The sequence below is a fragment of the Corvus hawaiiensis genome, chromosome 5 (genome assembly GCF_020740725.1).
Source record: "Corvus hawaiiensis isolate bCorHaw1 chromosome 5, bCorHaw1.pri.cur, whole genome shotgun sequence".
NCBI classification, from domain to species: Eukaryota; Metazoa; Chordata; class Aves; order Passeriformes; family Corvidae; genus Corvus; species Corvus hawaiiensis.
In genome coordinates this window covers 72,167,271-72,188,474 of record NC_063217.1, presented here as the reverse complement: position 1 = coordinate 72,188,474, position 21,204 = coordinate 72,167,271, and the positions used below count along the sequence as shown (strand labels likewise).

Genomic DNA, 21,204 nt, shown 5'->3' with positions numbered 1-21,204 from the left:
AAAAACCAAACAGATTTTATTGCTTCAAACCATGGAAAAATACCATACAAATTATTTAATAGGTAAAATTTATTTCAGCAGCACCTTTATGGAGCCTTGGATTCATATCATATCTGACACCTGTTTTCAGGTGCTCTGAGATAACAGGTGGGACCATATCCCCCTGTCACTGAACTCCACATGACTGTTGAAACCAAAGAGCTGAGACTGCTCATGTCATCTGTGGGTCTTTTTCATGTTTTTTCACTGAAACAATACTAACAAGCTTGTACTCTTGTGAAGACTTTCTAGAGTCTTTTTTCTTTTCTGTAAGCCTTTTTCTTATACTTGGGTATTTTTTATTGATGTTTAAGCTATCATGACTTCTCCTTTCTTTGTCATGAAAGTAAGACTCTACAAGTACTGTCCTCTTCTGAAATGCTGCTTCTCACAGCTTACTCACTGTAGGTGCATTCTGAATTACACCTTTTGTCTGGTTTTACTGTAGGAAGTGATAGCAAGCAAGGACCATTTTCCCTGAATCCAGGTCTAAAGATGTGATAAAGGTCACTGTCATGGCCTCCATAGATCCCACAGTGCGTGGTGTGTGGTGCATCCCAAAGATGTCACTGTCAAGGGGGGGGTGCATTATGAGTTATTTTAGCATGGTGCTGTAATACATCACTAGAATATCCAGCAAGTCCTGTTGCTCAGGGGGAAATGCTGCTGTCCCTCGAGGAAAGCAGCTGTACCTTGTCAAGGCTTTGAGACTGTGTTGTTACTATAAAATGTGTGTTCTCTTCATGGTTTTTGTTTTCTTCTTTCTATGTTGTTTTGAACTCCTGCCGTACAAACCAGTCCTTAAGCAAGTGAAAATTACATAACATCAAGCTGATACAAGAGAGTGTGCATTTAAAACTTGTGCCTTGCTCTGTTCCATCTCCTCACTGTCTTCAGCAGGGAGTGTGCCAAGTCTGGCTGTGTCCTGCTGTGTCTCAGAGAATTCCTCATTCCTCACAGTCAAACCTCACATCTGTCTTGGCATTTCCAGCCACTCCTCCTTACAGCTGCACTCTGCAGCCCCAGGGGGTACCTGCAATTAGGAGCTGAGGGTACAGTGACAGGGCTTTTCTTGAGGAAAACAGGTTTCTGGGCTGGCTCCGGATTTTTGTCTCTATGGAGTGGCGTTAGGAACCGTGTCCTTGCTGCAAATGTTTCTTGGGTTGCAACCATTCTCTAATACCCAGTTCAAACAGCTCTGTCTCATCAGCCCTTCCTTGCTATGAGCTTAGGTCGGTGTCAATTCTCATTTTTTTCGTATCTAGACCAGCCAGGTCTGTGGTTATCAACAAGAAGGAGGTGTATGTACAGCTTTTCTACAGAATGCAGTTAGTGTTAATTTTAGGCACTAAAATTATGTGTTTCTTGGCATTCAGGCAGCTGAATTGGAAATGCAAAATGAAGAGAGCCCTTCGTGTGTGTGATGAAAAATCATCTGTCTGGAAACCTCTCTCTGGTGTTACTCATTCAGGATGGAGCTTCTCTTTGTCACCTGACTTGTTACCATATGAAATATGCCATCTAGACTGATACTCTTGGAGCTAGTGCAGCAAGGGTTGGACATTTCAATACTTAGGAATGTTCTTTGAGTTCTTCTAAAGGTACTTTCACAGGTCTTTATGCATTCTTTAATTTCTTTCCAGATATATGCCTCTAGAAACCGGGAAGCTGGGGGTTATGTTTTTTTTGTCTAACACTGATTAGTGAGCCTGGGTGAAAGGCAGGTCTCCTGCCTAAAAACTTTGAGCCGGACCTTGTGCAGCTGCAGGTAAGGTTCAAGGCTGTGTGTAAGTCCTTCCAGAAGAGAAGGGGTTGATAAACAGGTATCTGTGAGTAGAAGGTGAGGAGAGTAGAATCTCTGCAGACAGCAGGAATCTTGCTGTGAATCTTAACTATGAATGAGACAGCTCACATACACCTGCTCTTCATGCTGAATTTTGCGATTTTGATGAATAGGATGCCTTGTAGTTTCTTTTTCCCCTCATCTGATTTTTCTCATTTATTTTTACTTTATGCTCATCATGGCACTAGGAAGATCTGTCTTCGGGATTTAATTAAATTTGTGGATATTACACAGGTCCCATTAAGTACATCGTAATTTTTAGCTTTTTTGAAAACCTGAAGTGAAAGACAAATTTGCTTACAATGTAGGATAAAAAAAAACCAAACAAACAACCACGTATGGAAGGATTAAGCTCTCATTTGGGAAATGACCATGTTAATGCCACACAGGTACCTTATCCTAATCCCATTTCCAGATGGGCCTGGGTGCATACTACACTGCAGTTACAATGGCGTGTTCTAGATTTTCACACGCTTAACATTTTTCAAAATCTGCTTTGAACCTTTGGTTATGAATTATGATCGTTATTTTATGCTTGTCACACCATCCAGTTGTTTTACTAGGGAGTTTTGACAGCAGTTGTACTGCTGGCTTGAAAAATTACTCTTTCCTTAAGTACGAGATAAGAGCATAAGTATATCCTTAGGTGGTGTGCCTGTTAAGTTTAGCTTTTGATTTATTACTTTCTCTTCTCAAATTTAAGAGCTTGATTATTCTGTGGGGTTTTTTTAATGCAAAGACATGCGAAGTGCTTCTAACAATTTGCAAAACTACACAATCCAGTAAAATGGTTTGTTTTCCTGTAATGTTGTAGGAAGGAAGTTTTGCTTTAAAAACACTCCTATAGTAGATATAATACAGAGAATATTAGTATATGTTTATACAACAGTTAAGATGTGCCTGTTTTGTTAAGAACTCCTCCTTGGTTCTTTGAAAAACTAATACAAGATAGAATTTGTTTAATCATGTTCCCCCAGCTTTTTAGGGGCAGAAGGAAGAAGGTTATAAATTTTCTTCAATATTTGAGTTGTTAGCAGTTGTCTACTTGGAGTTAACTTTTATCTTTGGGTAAAAAGAATTTCTAAAACATAGTAAATTCTTAGCTTTTATGTCTTGCTTTTCAGTGCCTCTGGTGTGTACCCTACTTTATTTGATCCACTGAGTTGAGGAGCCTGTGAGATTTAGAGACCTTGAAATGCATGTGGTAACTAGTTGGGAGCAGGAAGAAATACAATATTGCAAAATTTTGAGCTGTTGGTCCCCAAACCTCTGGCTGGCAGTGATTTCTTTTCTCCCCATTAGTTTAAGTGGATGATATTTCACAATTGCCTCAATTAAGTCTCTGATTTTCTTTTCTTCTAGACTATACCGTCGGTAAAGCTCTGTGGAAGATAGATGTGTGTGCTGCAATGGTGACATAAATATTTCAGAGGACTGGAACAAGTTGTTGAGAATCTGTTTGTTTTTCATGCTGCTGTTGAGAGCTATCTAAGGCAAGTAAACACCATGAGTTTTATCCTGAAACTTCACAGACATTTTCAAAGAACAGTAATTTTGCTGGCCACTTTTTGTATGGTGAGCATAGTTATTTCGGCCTACTACTTGTATAATGGCTACAAACAGGATAATGAACTTCCTGAAACCTCTTCAGAAGTGGAATGTGGTGATCCTCAACTGTTGCCATACAAGCTGATGGAGATGAAGACCACGAAGCCAATTGATCCCCTGAGGACAGAACTTGTAGTGCTGGTGTTTGTGGAAAGCCAGTACTCAACGTTAGGCCAAGATATAATAACCATTCTGGAATCTAGCAGGTTTCAGTTTCACATTGAGATTGCATCTGGGAAAGGTGACCTCCCAGTGCTTATAGACAAAAACAAAGGCAAATATGCTCTCATAGTATATGAAAATATTCTAAAGTATGTGAATATGGACTCTTGGAACAGAGGCCTTCTAGATAAGTACTGTACAGAATATGGTGTAGGCATGATTGGATTTCACAAAGGCAATGAGAACGGCTTGCAGAGCTTTCAATTGAAGGGTTTTCCTTTCCATGTCCACAGCAATCTGGGTATTAAGGACTGTTGCATTAACCCTCATTCCCCACTGCTCCATGTAACTAAATCTTCTAAGCTTGAGAAAGGGCCCTTGCTTGGAAATGACTGGGCTGTTTTCCAGATTAATCACACAGCTTATCAACCAGTGATATTTGCAAAAGTAAAGACACCAGAAAACATTTCTCCACCTGCTGCTGTAAGTGCTCTCTATGCCACAGTAATTCATGACCTGGGGCTCCACGATGGGATTCAACGAGTCCTTTTCGGAAATAACTTGAATTTTTGGCTGCACAAGCTGATTTTCATAGATGCCATCTCTTTCCTCTCTGGAAAGAAGCTCTCACTGTCCTTGAATAGGTACATTCTGGTTGACATAGATGATATCTTCGTTGGCAAGGAGGGAACAAGGATGAACACCAACGATGTACAGGTAAAGTATGTGCACAAACTAATGGTCATTACAGCAAAGTGGGGGTTTTTTATCTGCAAGTGTGAATAGTTTTTCGTAGTTGGAACTTCAGGGCTGGACCCGGGAGCTGTTCATATTTAATGCACATGTTGAGAGTCTTACAAGCGGGAGGTAAATGTGGTGAGCAACAGTAAATGTCAGCATAAATTTTGAAGAGTGAACTGGGTTATTGGCTGTTTGAAATAGGTTTGGATGTCAGGAGTTGCTTGCAGCATTTCACCTCTCTCATCTCTGTTTTATGGCACTTGCTTGCAAGGAAGGTTGGTGTTAATATTGGTCTTAAAAGCTCATTCTGTCACTAAAGGACTTGACAGCTTCCATTTTAACATCTGGAGTTGTGCATTCCTGGAGGTTCTTTTCTACTCTGTTGTGCTGTTCAAGTGAGGTGATAGTTGTTGGTCAGTAGCAGTAACAACATTATTTCTTCCTTGCTTTTTGTGGGGAGTGTCCCAAAGCAGGTAGCTGGAGGTCCCCTTTCTCAATTTGGTCCGGAAGGTAAAAATCTGTAACATGATGGTTGTTGCCCTGTTTGTGCTAAAAATAAGGGAGAATGTTTTGTTAGAACTTTGTTAATGGAATGAGGAACTGCAAGAAGCAAAGACAAGGGCAGCGCTGCATGCAGTGGGTTATTTTTGTTTCATTTTTAACTAAATTTTTGGGGGTTTTTTCAGTGTTAATGTATTTGTCAAGCTACTGTAACTCTGCATACAGTGCTTCCTTAAAGAAAAGGTTTGACCCCGCAGCTAAACTTAAATTTCCCATGAATTTGCAGCATACACTCTTTTCCAAAACATGCTCTGTACATGCAATTAGAAATGAGATTTGCCTCCTTGTTAAGTAGGTGTTTTCCTTAGGCAAACAAATTGCATGGGAGAGAGCAGAAATTAAGGTGAAACTCAACAAATGGTTTTCCTGTGGAGAACACGATGGCAGTGTTTGAGTTAGGTGAGTGAGCATGCTTGGAGAATCTCCTAAATGCAAAGTCAGATGGCAGGAAAAAAGTCAGATCTGACCAACATCACTGGCAGAACCTGCGTTGTTGTGCAGAAGCAGCACTTTCTGGTAACAAAGTGGGTGAAATAGAGCCTGAATAAATCCATCGCCGTGTTGTACAATAGCGGTTGGAGACAGCATGTTTTGTATTGTTTCTCTTTGCAAGTGACACCTTAGGATTGTGATTTTAACATAAGTTAGGATGTTTAATTGCCAGAGTTACATACCAGAAACAGGAGACTATTGAGACAAATTTGATTACAGCAGATACAGAAGGATAAACCGTATCGTTTGGGGAAAATAATTTGCAGTATGTCAGAAAGTAATCTTCCCAAAATAGAACTGTCATATTAAATAGAAGTAATATCCAAGTGGAAATAACTTTTAAGTAGCATAATTTCATTTGTACAGATCTGTGTTCTGAAACAATGGAATCTGAAAAAAGTGTTCCCTTCTGATTCTTCATCTACTTATAGTTAAAATGGTGTATTAAACATGTTGTTAGGGCTGTCAGATGCAATGTATCTTCATTACTATTAATATCAAAGGAGTTACCCTCTGTGGCACAATGACATGTGGAAGGAATGAAACAAAGTCAATTTGCAGTAGTTGGAAATACATTATTGTAAAGTGTATTTGCAGATAAATGACATCTCATTAAACAGGAGTTTTACTGAGTTCTGCTGCAGTGACTGTGACGGAGAATTGGGTGCTGCGAGTGTGAAAAGAGGTTCTAAATGTAGACTTTGTATAATTTCAGTGCTCAAGATTAGCTCATTTCCACTAAGCTTACATTTTAAATACAGGCAATATAGAATTGAGCAGGATGCTCTCCTATGGTTTAATTTTGTTTGACATGTCTCCTAGTTAATATTCTCTGGATATACTCACGTCTGGTAGAGCTGTGAGCTGGAGGAGAGTAGGGTGAATGTTTCTGTCTATATTCTATCAATGCAAATCAGTCTAAACCTTAAGGAACCTCCCAACAGCCAGAAGACCTTTAGGGTTGGTTCTGATGCTGTGTGGGTAGGACCGAGTTCAGAAGCTGGAAGGTTAATGCACAACCAATAGCAAAAATCAGGTGGTCATCTGGTCCAAATCCCCTGCTCAAGCTGGATCATGGCCAGGTGCCTTTTGACTGTCTCCAAGGAGAGAGATTCTGACTGCATGTAAGATTGTGGTTTCAAAGGAATTTCTTCTTTAGATACCTTAAGTAGATTTGCAAAGTGGCCAGAATAGTTAATATTTGGAGGCTTAACTCATTAAGGCTTAACTTCCCTCTCCTTTACAGTGTGTCAAGTGGAGTTGAGCACTTCGAAAATTGCTATTACAAGGTTTAATGGTCATTTTTTATCAGTATTATATATTGACCTCAGAAGAGGTCAAATTAAAAGCAGGCCCTCTAAAATGAGTGTCTTCTGTACCTCTAAAGAGGAGGCAAAGTGGTGGTACTTCAGCTTGAGTACCTTTAGTGTCAGGAGCGCAAGTATAAAGAGCCCTTCTGAAAATCTTTTACAAACATAGTGTATCAACCTAAATACTCCTGTAAATGCTTTGTTTTGTTAAACAACAGATTAAGTTTATTCTAGTTTCACCACAGCTTCTTCAATTAAAAAAAAAAAAGGACCCGAGCTACTTGAAACAGTGGTTCAGATTTTTAGAGTACGTGTTGCAGATTTGCCCGTCTCTGTGTAACGTCTAGGCTGATAGAAAATAGTTCTTCCGTGTAAGATACTGAGTGGCTGTCACTGTGCATCAACAATAACCATCCATCTTCATATTTGTTTACTTTATCTTCCTCTGGTATAATAGAAATAATGGAAGAGAATGTTTCCATGGTCTAATTGCCTCCCACTTTGAAAATAAGCTTGGTAATAACAAACTCAACATTCATATTTTAGTAAGTTTTTTCTCTCCTGTTGTCTGTCAGGCAGGAGGGACCATTATGCTGTGACAATATTATATTTTATTTTCCTCATGTCTTTTAGAAAGACTTAAGAGCCTGTGCAGTGCAAATAATTCATTTAAATGGACATACAGAGAGTAATCTATCTAGATATCCACGGCGCAAGTTTATCTTAATAGACCATGATTGCCCTGGCTGACAGTCTACTAATTTAACATCTCTTTTTGCTACAGTTACTCTTTGTGAAATTTTTATTAGTATAAAGCATGAGATTTTTCAAGGGAGAAGCGGATGATAAAAGGGGGGAAGTTAAGTGTGATTTTTTTTTTTCCTGATGACAGTTTGTTCAGTGCTGGTGGTCTAGGCCATCTACCTTTCCCTTTATTTCCCCAATACATGCACTTTCTGTAGTTCCTTGAGAGTTAATCAATTTCTCCAAGTGAAAAATTAGAACACTGCCAAATTATTTTTCCCTAATAAGTAGCTGTGCGAGCTCCTCTTGACTGTCTGGTCCTTTGTGTGCTTTCCAAAAGAGACACTTTGTACTGAAGTCAAGATGGGGTTCTCTTCTCTTTCTTCAGGTAAACCTAACCTTTTCTACACTTGTAGTTATTCTTTGTAATTGCCAAGGAAAAAGCTTCATATTAACCATATCCATTACTGGAGGGGGATAGTAGATCTTTGTTTATCATTCTGGTTTGGGAGTGCTTGGGCAATGCATCTGTCAGTGTATACGTGCATTGCAGTGGGCAGTACAAGATTCTGGCTGCAGCCTTCCAGCATTAATCATTGGAGAACTGGAGAAAAGAAAGAGCTGCACTCTCTGTGCATCTTCTGTGCCTAACATTGTTCTGGTAATGGAGAGGGTTTAGCCAAAAGGAATCGATTCATAGCACTTCAGTCTCCATCATTTACACAGTCTCTCATCTTGCCTGGGTGTTGAGGTTTATAAGGCAGACACCTCTAATGGAGCTACTCCTCTAACTTCCCGCAGTAGACATAAACATAGAAAAAGAGCTCATCTTCAGGCAGGCACTGGTTAAGTGAATCGCACCTTAAAAGCGTGTGACTGGTGTTTATAAACTGTTTTCAGAGTGACTAAGATCAAATATAAACATTTATATTTGGTCAGATCAGTCCTCTTCCATTTTCCATAGCCAATGCTGTCACTTCTTACTTTCTTAGTAACATTGGTGGCCTAACCTTTTGTTTAATATAGTTCTGTTTAATAGATTTCTCCACTAAGAGCTAATTGTTTATTCCCTATATTAAATTCATCCACATTAGTCAGCACTTCTTAAATTATTGCAGTTGTTTAAAACCCATTAAGTGTCTTTTCACCCTGTGCAGCATACATAGAAAGAAACCAGAACTTCCCAAGGCAAAGCAGATCACTTGGCTATAAATTTTAAAAATCCAGTCATGGGGCTGCTGAGTTTTTCTTGCATAGGAATGACCTAAATATTTGCCTCAGAAGAGAATTTTATATATAAATTTTGTTAAGGCAGAAGGGCTAAAAGGTGCAGAAAGCCTGAACTGTCAAGACAAAGGATGGTCCCTGTCACAGGAAGAAGTCTAATTCTGTAAGTTAATTGCTTCTTTATCTGTAGGATCACGTAGAAGGTTATCAGAAAAGAAATGACAGATGTGTCATCGAATGTGTCAGCTGCAGGACCACCAGAGATACTCACAGCTGTTTGGTTGCACTGAGCCATGAATCTTTCCTTTAGGGAGATTCAAAAAATCTTTTAGATCACATCTTCAAATTACATAAGAAATTAATGACTATGAACTTCTGTCGTGCTAAATCATTAGCCATAATACCAGTATTCCATTGTGGAATGTATCTGCTGTGTGTGTACATACATTCTTTCTTAATTTGGCCTGAAGCTTCTAAGGTATTTCATATTGACTTGTTGGAAATAGCAGGTAAAAAGTGTGTTCAGTTCTTCAGAAGTGTCAAGGAAAAGGAATATTACTCTCTGGGGTGCCTCTGTAGCTGTCTGATGCCCTAGGAAGACTGATTTACTTGAGCGTATTGTGTCAGCTGTAGTAGTGTGGAATGTCGCACACTCTGAGACAGTAGAGAATTAGAATTAGATTTCAGGACTAAAATACAACTTTAAAACTAGTTATAAAAATTGTCTTACATATTTATGGGCTGCTGCCAGCGTACAGTAGGCTCTACCAGTCAGCCACCATAACATCTAACTTCTAAAAGCCATTTGGCTTATGTGCCAACCTCTGTGAATTTTAGTCTAGTAAGATTGATACAACTGCTGCTCAATAGAGCCCAGATCTTTTTGTTAAAATCTCACTGATGTTTGAAATGGAAAGCAGGATAAAAATGCTTCCCCAGAGCAGGAGGACTGCAGAGGGGCCCCAGGGCCGCAGAGGAGCTGGCTCTACTCTGAGTACGACTCTTCTGGGGCTGCCAGAGTAATGCCAGGACTTCCTTATGGGCCTCTTCTTCCTGTTTTGCACCTGTGTGAGCTGGACACAACCAAATCCATGGAATAAGCATGGTGCTAATTTTAATTTAGCAGTTTATCCATGGATGATGACAAAAACCGTGCATGTGGTTTTGGTATTGCAGCCTTCGTTCCTGTAAATTCAGTGTTTTGCGTTAGTTCTGCTTTTGCTGAAATTCTTATTTGTTTTGTCAGGTATTTTGTATTTGGTTTTCTTTGGAAAATGAATTTTTGGAATTTTTTTTCCCTCTGTTTAGTTTTGCAATACTGGAGTAACTGAATCTGATGGGGATTTTTGTTTGGTTTGGTTTTTAATGTTCTGACGCTGTACATGGAAACCTAAAAATATTTCATGCAGACTTAAGTCTTGAGACAGTGATATTTCAAGGATTGCACCATCTCCTTCTGTTAGCAATTCTGTGGCAGGGAGCTAAGAGAAGAAAAATGCATTTCAGTTGCAGAGTTTTGTGGTCAGAGAGACTGCAGAAACTGTTTCTTGGCATGGTAAATCCTATCTTGGCGTGGTAAATCAGCCTCATTGCCCTCAAAGATTTGAGATCTTTGAGGGCAGTGAGGTTGATTTGCTTCAAGCTCTTGTACCCCAGCATCAGATGTGACTGTTGGTTATACACTTCCTTGGTTGTCTTCAGGATAGAACCAAAGTAAGGAAATCACAGCTTCTGTAGATCTGCTGGTGCTTTCCCAAGTAAGGGATGTGCGCTGTGAGTTCAGTCATCTGCATCTTTCCAGAAAATTGGAGTAATTTGTTTTCATTTCTAAATTCCCCACATTTCTCTGTGGTGGTGAATACTTTGTTTTACTATCCGTAGGTTTAATGTAACGATGGTGTCTTCTTTTTCTCAATGGAGTTCTGTGATTTAAGGGCTCTTTTATTTAAAATGTAAGGAATGACACTCACCTGACAAGTGGATTAACTGAATATTTGGTAATGCTGTTCCTGCATTTTTCCCTTGACTTAATTTATTATGCAGAGATATCTTGACTCTTGAGCATAAGGCTTCCCATCCAAAGAAATCCTCACAAATGCTTAGGTCCACCCAGTGTGCCAGCTTGCACTGAGATAATTTTTGGTTCACAGCCACATGGTTAGCAAGCTCTATCTTCCTCTGTCTACTAAAAAGTATACACTTTAGGAATGTAGGTGGGTATTTGCATGGGTATGATAAAAAATGCATGTGATTCTGCACACTTTGAATGTTGTCAGCATAACCTAAACTCTGCAGTGTTTGGGTCGATCCATCTGGCCATGAAAACAAAAGCTGCTATTGTCAGTCCCTCTCTTTCCTTGGATTGCAAGTTCTCTTGGTCAGAGGCTCCTTTTGTTCAGCAAGCACCTCAGTAATACAAACAATAATAATGCAATACAGCTTCCCACAGAGCTGCACAGATTCATCATCAGCGTACGAGGGAGGGGCTGCTGCAAGATTTATTCTGGGCTTTTTCAGGTGGCAAGTTAGCCATCCACTTCCTCCTGCTAACAGAACTGAATAAAATTTTCACACCCAACAAATAAAAACGAAACTGCAGACAGATCTAGAATTCAAAGCCATTAACTGTAAAACATAATACCAAAAGTGAGCCTTCCTCCTTCCCGCTCTTCAGTCACATCAAGAGGGCTCAGTCTGGCAAGAAGAGAAAAATGAGAGTGGAAGCGGGACTCTTCATTCATTTGTTTCTTTTACAGTACAGCAGCATGGGAAGTGTCCTTTCTTCTCCTGTTTGGTCTGGAAGGTCAGTGCAGTGACATAACTGATTCTTGGTGATTATGCTTACAAAACCAAGTAAAGGAAAAGCTGTTGGTTTCCAGTTTATGTGTAGCCCCTCATGGAATAACAATTGCCTGTCTATTTCTAATTCCAGTTTCTTTTTCTGTGCACAGACCATAAAAACCTTACGACCAATTTTTTAAAGTAGTTACTCTTTAGGAGTGACTTTGCAGTCCTGGAGATGAGTTAGTGTTGCTCCTTAAAATGTAGCTTCATATCTGAGATAAGTAATAAATTAAATTTAAAACCATTTTATATTGCAAAAATTATACTGTAATCCATTTGAAAATAGAAATAGTGGAGAGGACAAACAAAAAAGTCTGCAACTGTGCAGAGGAAGTCTCCCCACAATTATTCCAACCCAAGTCAGTAAATCCACGCGACAAAGGCCCTGCCACGCTGTGCAGAGGTGACAGGTTTGGTTTGGGAGCACTGGTTGCATTTTTGTGGAACTAATAAGCCACAGCTCTTCCTCAAGCTCCCATTTACTTGCCCTTTAGTGTTAACAATTCTGGGAGTAAGCCAAGTGTCTTTTCCATCTTAAGTGGACTTGGGCTAAAGATACCTCAGAGTTGCCTTTGATAGAATGCTAATCGCACTCAAAAGGAGGCTGAAAATCAATTTTGCATTTATATAAAAAATGTTATTTTACGCTGCGAGATGTTCCTCTTATCCCTTGTCCTTTCCCACTGCCATTGTTAAAGGTAATAGAAATGTTGAAAATGGTCATCCTGAGGATATCTTAAAACAAGGTGAATACTAAAATGTATCTCAGTTTGTAATGTAAACTGGTTTTAAATCCAAACAGACTATGAAAAATATTTTACATCAGTGAAGTGTATCTTACTGACTGAGGAGGTTTCTAGAGTATTGTGCTCAGTTCTGCGCAACTTGATTGGAAATATTTGGAGAGTGCTTAGAGATACCAGAATAGTGAGGTAATATCTGAGCAAAATGTGAAAAAATGAAAACTAAAGAATTCGGTAAGTAATGATGACCAAAGCAGAAAGCCATAGGCTGCAGATGTCTGCAGGGTATAAACAGTGAGGATGGATAAAAATATTTAATGTAAGGCACAGACATATTTAAGTGTAGGCTGAATAGCCAATAAAAGCCGCAGAATAGAGGCTGATATCCAAAAGGAAGTAAAAGGATTATGTAAGTCTTTAAAAATCAGATTTGGCAAAAGAGTATGAAATATGCTATTGGAAGGAATATAATACTGGCAGGAGATTTGTATTAAGATATGTTCTCAATCTCTTCCAGTAAATCAAATGCAGAGCTCAGCTGGAATCCTGCATTTTGGTTTGAGGCTGCAAGTGTAGACTTTGGAAGCTGGGATGTTTATCTGGGCACACCTAATTTTTATAAGCTTGTCTTTTAGAAATGCAGGTACTCAGGAAAACAGGTAAGGTGTGTATTAACACTTCCAAAAAAAATCATTTCCCCCCCTTTTTCACTAGAGTCTTCGGGATTTCTGCTCAGTTATATCCCTTAGACTTGATGCTTTGTGGGAGCCAATTAAACTGTCAAAGTTCTTACTCACTTGAAATAAGTTTTTTGTAATTTCTGTGTTGTCTGTATATAATCACGAAAGTATGGCTTGAGAAAAGAGTTATATCTGTTATTTTGTGGAAACTTTCTCTTGGGGGTTTTTTTGTAATTTCTTTGATACCAATGCTGATGTAGCTGGGGAATTTCATTCAGCAACTTTAGAACTACTTGTAAAGAGAAGGAAAAATCCATAACTTGTGACCCTTGGCTGGTGAGCAAGCTGAAGACTGAATTCCCAGCTATGTCTTACCTGGAGCTTTCAGACAGAGGGAGAAAATGAAAGGTTTTTGGTTAAAGACTTTTTTTTTTCTGTCAGTAAAGGTGAAACATAGAAAAAGAGCTTTAGTTTTCCCCAGCTCGCCTGAAACATAGGGACAGAGGTAGATAGCTATTTTTATTCAGATAGAGTGTTAGGAGAAGCAGAGGAATCTCTTTGGCTCTATTAGGGGGAAAAAAAAAAACCACCTAAGAAGCATTTGTGAATGGACTGTGACATTGGCACATTGCCCAGCCCGTGGAGTAATCTTTATTTAATATGCCAGTGATGCGGTAATTTCTTTGTGCTTTTCTAAGCAGGGAGAGCAACCAGTTTATTTTGGTTTTTATCTAGATTACAGGCTTTGAGTCTTCATTCATTTGCACTTGCTTTGTTCTCTGGTATGTGAAACTCAGCATTAACACAAATACTGTGCTTTAGTCTTACTTGGGCGGGGGGAAGTATCAGCTGAGAGGGGAACAAACCCCAAGGTGTTTCTCTTTGATTGGTATCAGCATTTTAGACACAGCTTGTAGTCTCCAATGCTTCTTTCAAAGTACTACTAAGTAGTAGCTTGTTATACCTTAGTCTGTGGGGTTGAGTTTTTCTGTAATCATGTAACAGATTTGTGTTGTAATTGTGGCCAGTGTTACTCTGTGGGAAAACACTGCCCAAATTTAAATGCTTTGAATTTTGTGTGCACTGGAAAAATAGATAAATTTGACCCGCTCTTGAGCTCTGATCATTTAGATAATGATATAGACCAGACTTCGAAATCTTGTTTATTTAAATTTTTTTCTGAGCAGGAAGCACAACCTTGTAGGCATTTTGGGAGTAGATGGGTCTTAGTTTGTCCAGGCTCAAGCTTTGAGGTCCAGAGAATATTGGCACTGAAAATAAGAGTAAGGCTGAAGTTTTTCCAGAAGGCTGTATTCACACTCTTGGAATTTGATATATGTAGCACTGACACCACATTTTTACTTTCATTACCTAAAGAAATTGAATTTTTTTTTAACTTCCCTGTTTGCCTCTGTCAGTCCAGGAATTAAATTGAAAGAGGGTAGATTTATATTGGACACCAGGAAGGAGGGTTTTTTACAGTGAGGGTGGTGAGGCACTGGTACAGGCTGTCCAGAGAAGCTGTGGCAGTCTCCCCCCTTTGAAGTGTTCAAGGCCAGGTTGGAGCAACCTGGTCTAGTGAAAGGTGTTCCTGCCTTTGGCAGGGAGTTGGAATGAGGTTACTATTCCTTTCTTATCTGGATAGGGCGTGTGGGGCAGAGCGGGAAGGGAAGGGAGGGGGTGCTTTGGAGACCTGATGTGGAGAGCAGGTCCTAGGCAGCAGCATGAAAGGAACTGCAGGCTGTTGCACCTTGGGAATAGCAGTTTGGGAATCAAATTTGTGGTAAACTAGGTTTTACAGAATGTCATCTTTTGTACACAAGCTGTGGTGTATAAGTAGACCTGAAATTGCACCTCTAAAAACATCAGTGTTTTGGGCAGAGTAATGTGGCCACGGACAAGCTCCTCAGCCCAGAGCCAGTGCCGTGCCCCAGCTGCAGCTGCCTGCACATCAGCTGAGCCCCGAGCTCTCTGCTGCTCAGAGATGAGGCCTTGCCCTTCTTCCAGAGTTGAGCCTTGCAGGTATTTCCAGCGTGCAGGGCTGTGCAGAGCCGCACACTGCCAGTGGCAGGGTGAGAGGGCCCAGCTCAGGAATCAGGATGCACCGCAGCCCCCCTTGTCCTGCAGCCAGATCTGCCTGCTGGCTGCAGCAGGAGCTACAGCTGGAGCTGGTGTGTGAGGAAGCATTAAATAAGGAGCAAATGTGCTGTTGATAATGAATGTGGAGCCGGGAGCTCGGATCGTAACCTCTGTCCTTTCTGAGCTGGGTGACTATAAAATACATGCCCCGTTAGACGGAACAGCCATGCCACTGTGTTATCTGTGACAGAACACTCTGCACCCTTCCAGACAGGATGTGAAGCTGTAGAAGTGTGGGTTGTCTAATGAAGGGTGCAGAGGTGTAATGCCTAACATTTCTTGGGAGCCAGACAAGTGTCACCACGAATCAATGAACAACCCTTAGAATTTATCTGCTGCTGGTGGGATGCAATGGAGACAAGCCAGACTAAGCAGGCATAGCAGAGTGGCCCAGAAGTGACCTGGAACAGCATCTGAAGGATGGCCTGTCCGTGCTCAGAGCTGAGGCAGCTGTGGGGCTGTGTGTGACTGCAGCTCAGCTACTGGAATGCTTCCACTGGGGCTAACAAACCTCACATTCCCTCTGTACTGACCATCACCAGATCACAAGAACTTATGAATATGGAGATTCTAAATGCAATTTAGAGCTACTTTGGTTTCACTCTGAGACCTCACCTCTTAATACTTGGGGTTACATAAGCAGGTGAAGTGTTAGGTAAAAATGTAACTGACAAGATTTCTATTGAATCCTGTCTGACCAAAATCCAAGGAAAAATAGGTAGCAGTAGAGTGTTTTATTAGTTCTGTTTCAACTGACCTGGGATTTTTTTGACCTTTAATTAAGAGAAATGCAGTAATTTATTTCTGCTAACTGCAAAATAACAAGATCATTTAGCTGTTTAGTAATAGTAACCTCTTTCATCTAAGTACAGTTTAATTAAGAGCTAATAATGCAGATTTTCAGACAGAATCATGAAAACAGCATGCTAATTGCTTTGCTTTATTAAGTACTATTGGCATCAAGTATTTATAGCCTTCATGTTACCTTGCCATAATTAGCTCAATTCTCATTAGCTGCTACCTTAGCCTCCAAGAAGTGAGAAGTTGCTGAAGGAAGTTAGAAATATTTCTTAAATCTCTTGGGTGTACAAATTATTTACTTAGATGAAAGAGCCTAATTACTTGAAAATATGTAATTGCACCATCATCAAGATCATTATTGTATGTGATAAAAAAAACAACTCTAAAGGAAGACCCAGTGACATTTAAAACAGTGTGTCCTGATGATAAAACTTTTGATTGAAATCATATGAGCAATGTTTTCTGAAGTGACTCTTTATATTTTTAGGATTCTTTACTGGACCTCAGATTCAGATACCTAGTTTGGACAACGTAAGATGAAGTTGTGGCTCCTGAACCTTTTTCTTCTATTGGACACTGAAAAACTTAAGGAGCACATAACTGGGCTTCAGCCTGATACTTTATTGACACTTCGACAGAAAATTGGGTTACCTGTTCTCCACCAGCAAAACACTTTGCAGAAAAAGCTGAAGGTTTTCTTTGTTTTTTCTCTTGCCCTCTCTGTGTCAGCTCTGCTAAGAGAGTGCATAAAGACAAATTAAGCTTTCTTGTCCTTTGTTTGAAGGCTAGACAAAATGTTTTTTTCAGGTATGCCCCTATATCCAAAGCAATTATTCTTTCTCCTGCGTAGATTAAATGTTTATGGGTGTCACGGGTAATGGGTGTCAAATTGCTAATCTTGGAAATCCAGAAAGAGTAGGCATTGCATTTTAATGATGTTCCAAAATACATAATTTATCATGAAGGAATCATTTTTCCTCAGAAGCAAAACAGTCCAATAAAATACTGATTCCCAGACACTTGGGCTGGCCCTTCACTGAGGCCGTCTTCTGTTCCTGCTTGTCATGCTGCTTCCCAACACCCCCGGTTCTGCAGGAGGGGGAGGTTGAGGGAGGCAGGTGGTCAGTGTGTACCTGCACAGCAGCTTCTGATGCAGCACTCCCAGAGCATGGAAAGGAAAAGTGATGTCCCAAAAAGTGCAGAGTAAAAGGACATCACATCAGTTCCAGCTCATTAAACCTCTCTACAGCAAGAACTCCACTCAGAAGCTGAAATGGCTCTAGTTCTGTTTCTTCCCTCTCTTGCAGGGGTTGGACAAAAGAGGAAATACAATATGGAAAAATTAAAATTGCTTCTGCATAAGAGCTCCCATGGAGGGGCTTGCTGTGCTTAACTTGGGTGCTTTCACACTGCACTTTCTACTAACATGTCCTTCCTTTTCAGGACGTCCTTGCCTTTATTGAAGAGCCAACACAACATTAGACATTTTCCTCAAAAGCAAAATAATTCCTAATTTAATGGCTCCTTTGATAGTGTTGTCAGACAGTAAAATAGTTAAGCAAGCAAGAGTTGAGAGATGAGTACTGCTTCCCAAAAATAGGAGGAGGAGGAGAAAGGCTTTTTGGAAAATGACGAAGCTGCCCTTGCTTTTGTTGCTGACATGAAAGCCGGTACTGATGTGAAGTGTAAGATGTTAATGCTGCAGCACTGTGAGGCTCTGTCTGTCTGCTTGCCAATTTAGTTGAAATGTACGTGATTACAAGTAGAATTAACAGCAAGTTGAACTATTTCTCTTTTCAAGTGCCTCAGTTCTTTAGCAGCTTTTGAGCAGGAAAATAGTCATAAATACGTTGGTGTGATTGCACAAAGAAGGAGTCGTTCCTCTTTGGTGAACTGGAGTTCAACAAGGCAATCTTGATTTATTCCTTTGATCAGTCAAGGTATTTGGGTCTGAATATTTTTGTTGATGCTGAAGAAATTACAACTGTCTGTTTGCTGAAGAAAGGCTGACACTTGTAGCTTCTCTATGCCAGACTCTAAAGTGAAATCATGTTGGGATATTTGAGGGCAGAAGGCAGGATGGCTTCCTGGCTATGGAAGTGGGAAGCAGGTTTGAATATAGGAGTTTTATCCTTGGCTTTTCAGCTGATTTACTTGGACAAAAGCTTTTGACAGCCTATGTCATCTATCCATGCCTGTGTCCTGTTTGTGAGATGAGAAAATCTGTTCTTTTGCTGTCGGGATAACTTCTGTCTATTCCTTGGATTGTAACAGAGCCTTTTACTGAGATTTTTATTTTTACTGTTAGTGAAGAAAGGGGTCTTTCATCATGTATGGAATACTCAGATTTGATTTCTGGCACTAGGAGTTTCCTAAACTAGTCTGTGAGCTTAGGAAAAGTTCAAAAGAAGGTACTCCGTTGGAGCTATGTACATGTTAGAGATTATGCAGCCAATGATTTGTTTTCCTTATAGTACCGGCAGAAATGTAAGACGTATAATGTAAGCATATGAAGACTTGACTAAATGGTTTTAAAATACAGTCTTCAGCACTGGTGTATTTATGTAACATCTCATACAGATACCCAGAGGGGCTGTTCACAAACAATCATAAAATATCTAGAAAATACCAGCAGTTTACCCTCAGCTTACAAAACAGCATGTAGAAATGAAATTTCAGGCTTTTCATCCCCCTACTTTTCTCTCTTTCTGTCTTTCTGATGGAAACTCACAGTAATAGGCCTTGCCATCTGCTACTATATATTTTTCATGAGTTTTAACATTTTGTTTTTAGAACCTGAAATATGAGTAAAATGTCAAGTCGCCCAGAAAATAATCATAGGCACGACAACTCAAATGTTAGCTCGTCTTGTCTGTACCCAAAGTGGTTCACAGCAGGTCTGTGGCCTCCCTCTTTGCAGGCAGAGCAGGTACACACTTGGAATTAGCTGATACGTTCCCAACACAATGCGAGAAGGTGGGAACCACACTGGCAAAATTAATTCCCAGGGAAGAAGTAAACTCTGTGTTGCATTGTTACAGAAATGTCATGGGCCTCTTGCCACCTTTCTCCCTCCTTCCTCTTAAAAGCCTGTGTGCCATTCTGGTTTTCCATCCTGCTGAGACCAGACTGGAGATGAAAAGCTAGGAAGGTGTTAGAAAGGTACAGGGTAAAACCTTCACCTCAAAAAATGCTCACAGCTCTTCATGTGGAGGGAAAGAAGCGAGCAGCCCTTCGTGCCACCTCACTGTCAGGCTGTGCTCAGGATCCCCTCTCCTCAACAACGTGTGCCCTTAGCACGAGAAGGGAACAGCTGCATTAATTGCCTCCTACCTTTTTAACCATAGAGAGATAAAATCATTTCAGTGAATAGGTTCTGAGCAGCTCATGGTTGGTTTTCATATAAATCCTGTGCAGATTTGCTGCTTTTCATTAGAATAAGAAGCCTCCTCAGAGATCTTTGCACTTGCGGCCTATGCAAAAGCCCTCGTTACAGCATTGCAAGATTTTTCACTTCATATTCCACTTCATAAGTCTGGAGCTTGTTTTCAATTATCTCCATTCTGTGCTTCATTTTGCTCATTTCTTTAGAATGTCTCTTGTTCACAGGACAGTTTTCAGGCTTTGCAGTGAAAGAAGATGATCTTTACCAGGTGAGCCCTGCGAAAGACCTGAAGAAGAGCTTATGTGCTCTAATAAGGTGGATATTGCCTCAATCTGTAAAATGGGGCATATTTTAAGGACTTGTAAGTTGAGTGTCCTCTGCCTGATACCTAAACTGGGCTTGGCTTCCTAGCATTTTGTTGTCATTGGCATATAATTGGAGGCAAATTACTTATGTAATGAAAACATCCAGGGGAACTAATTAAAATTACTGGCTCATATTTTTCAAGGCACCAAGTTGTCATTGTGTTTCAAGAGTAGGGAGCTTGCTAGACCTTCCAACCTTTGAAAATATCCAGTCATTTTGATCTTTTTTGTGCTTTTAAAATACATTCCACCTTCATAACCCAGTTACTCTTCTCTGACAATAGCAGTGCTTTCAACCACTTTATTACAATCATTGTGCTATACTGTATGTTGACTTGGAAAACTTTTTGATGACCTTTGCTTGTCTGTTTTGTTCTTGCTTTGCAAAGTTTGGAAAGCTGGGTTTCTACGTTACACCTGAAAAACTGAACGAGAGAAAAGCAGGGTGTAGGAGTCTGGGAGATAACTCCTGAATGTAATACATAAGTCTTAGGAGTAACAAATCAAGAAGAGCGTATTGAAACCAAAGAGCGAAGCTGTACCTGATGAATAATGCTTTCCCCCTTCTTCCTCCATGCTGGTTTTTTTGTTTGTACTACTTTAGTGCAAGTACACAGATGCTGACAGTCAGTATGCTCACTATGTGAGAAATGAGTCAGAATTTGGGGGAATCTGGGATCCAGTTCTTTGATGTGGAATAGGATTGATTTAACTCCTTGCTGTCTCTCTAGATTTTTCTTTTTGCATTGCCCATGATTTTGAAACATGACTGAATTGCTTTGGATGTACTTGAGCTGATGTACAGAAATGTAATTCTAGCAGTTGCTCTTCACCCTTGTGAATGGAGCAGTGCTGGGGGGCACAAGAGATCTGAAATTCATTCCTGGCTGTGGCCCAGGTTTACTGAGTGGCCAGTGGGAGGTCTTTTCTCTGTGTGTGCCTTTGTTTTCCTATCTCATGATTCAGGGAGTAACCCAGTATTTGATAGCTGGTCATCTTCATGAGGAAAATGATGGAGTTTTCATGTGGTCTTTAATCTTTGTATGCTAATAAAAATATCTGTACTGCTCTGTCTTACATAAAGAGCTGTTTTTAAATAGCAAAACCAATTGAAAAGATGCATTACTATAAAAATATTTATATTGTTATATTAAATTTCTGTGTCGGGTTGTGTTTTCTACAGGTGTGTTTATATGGTGGGTTGTTTCTTTTTCAGGCCCTGCTTGACACTCAGAATCTTTTGAGAGCCCAAATTACAAATTTTACTTTCAACCTGGGATTTTCAGGGAAATTTTACCACACAGGTAAGAATGAAATGCTAAAATCACTTTGATTTTGATGGTGTTGTGTATAGTGTGAGGACAAGTAGGAATTACAGAATCTAAGGGCCTTAGTATGCTGTGCTCCTGCATTGGTTGCTGGTATGGAGCAGATTAAATGCCCCCCCCCGCCCCCCCCCCCCCCCGCTTTTCTGATAAAATTTAGTTCCTTTCAATCTGTTTTTGAATGGTAAGTTCCAC

General features: G+C 40.0%; 1 protein-coding gene across 2 annotated transcripts in view; it reads left to right on the top strand.

Moving 5' to 3' along the window:
* Positions 1–21,204, top strand: part of LOC125326473 (bifunctional heparan sulfate N-deacetylase/N-sulfotransferase 3) — a 111,380-nt gene that overhangs the window by 61,934 nt on the left and 28,242 nt on the right. For both annotated transcript variants that reach the window (XM_048304767.1, XM_048304766.1), the window contains exons 2-3: positions 3,245–4,369; positions 20,901–20,988. In XM_048304767.1, coding sequence (XP_048160724.1) covers positions 3,389–4,369; positions 20,901–20,988 — 1,069 coding nt within the window. In that variant the 5' untranslated portion in view covers positions 3,245–3,388. The remainder of the gene's footprint in view (positions 1–3,244; positions 4,370–20,900; positions 20,989–21,204) is intronic.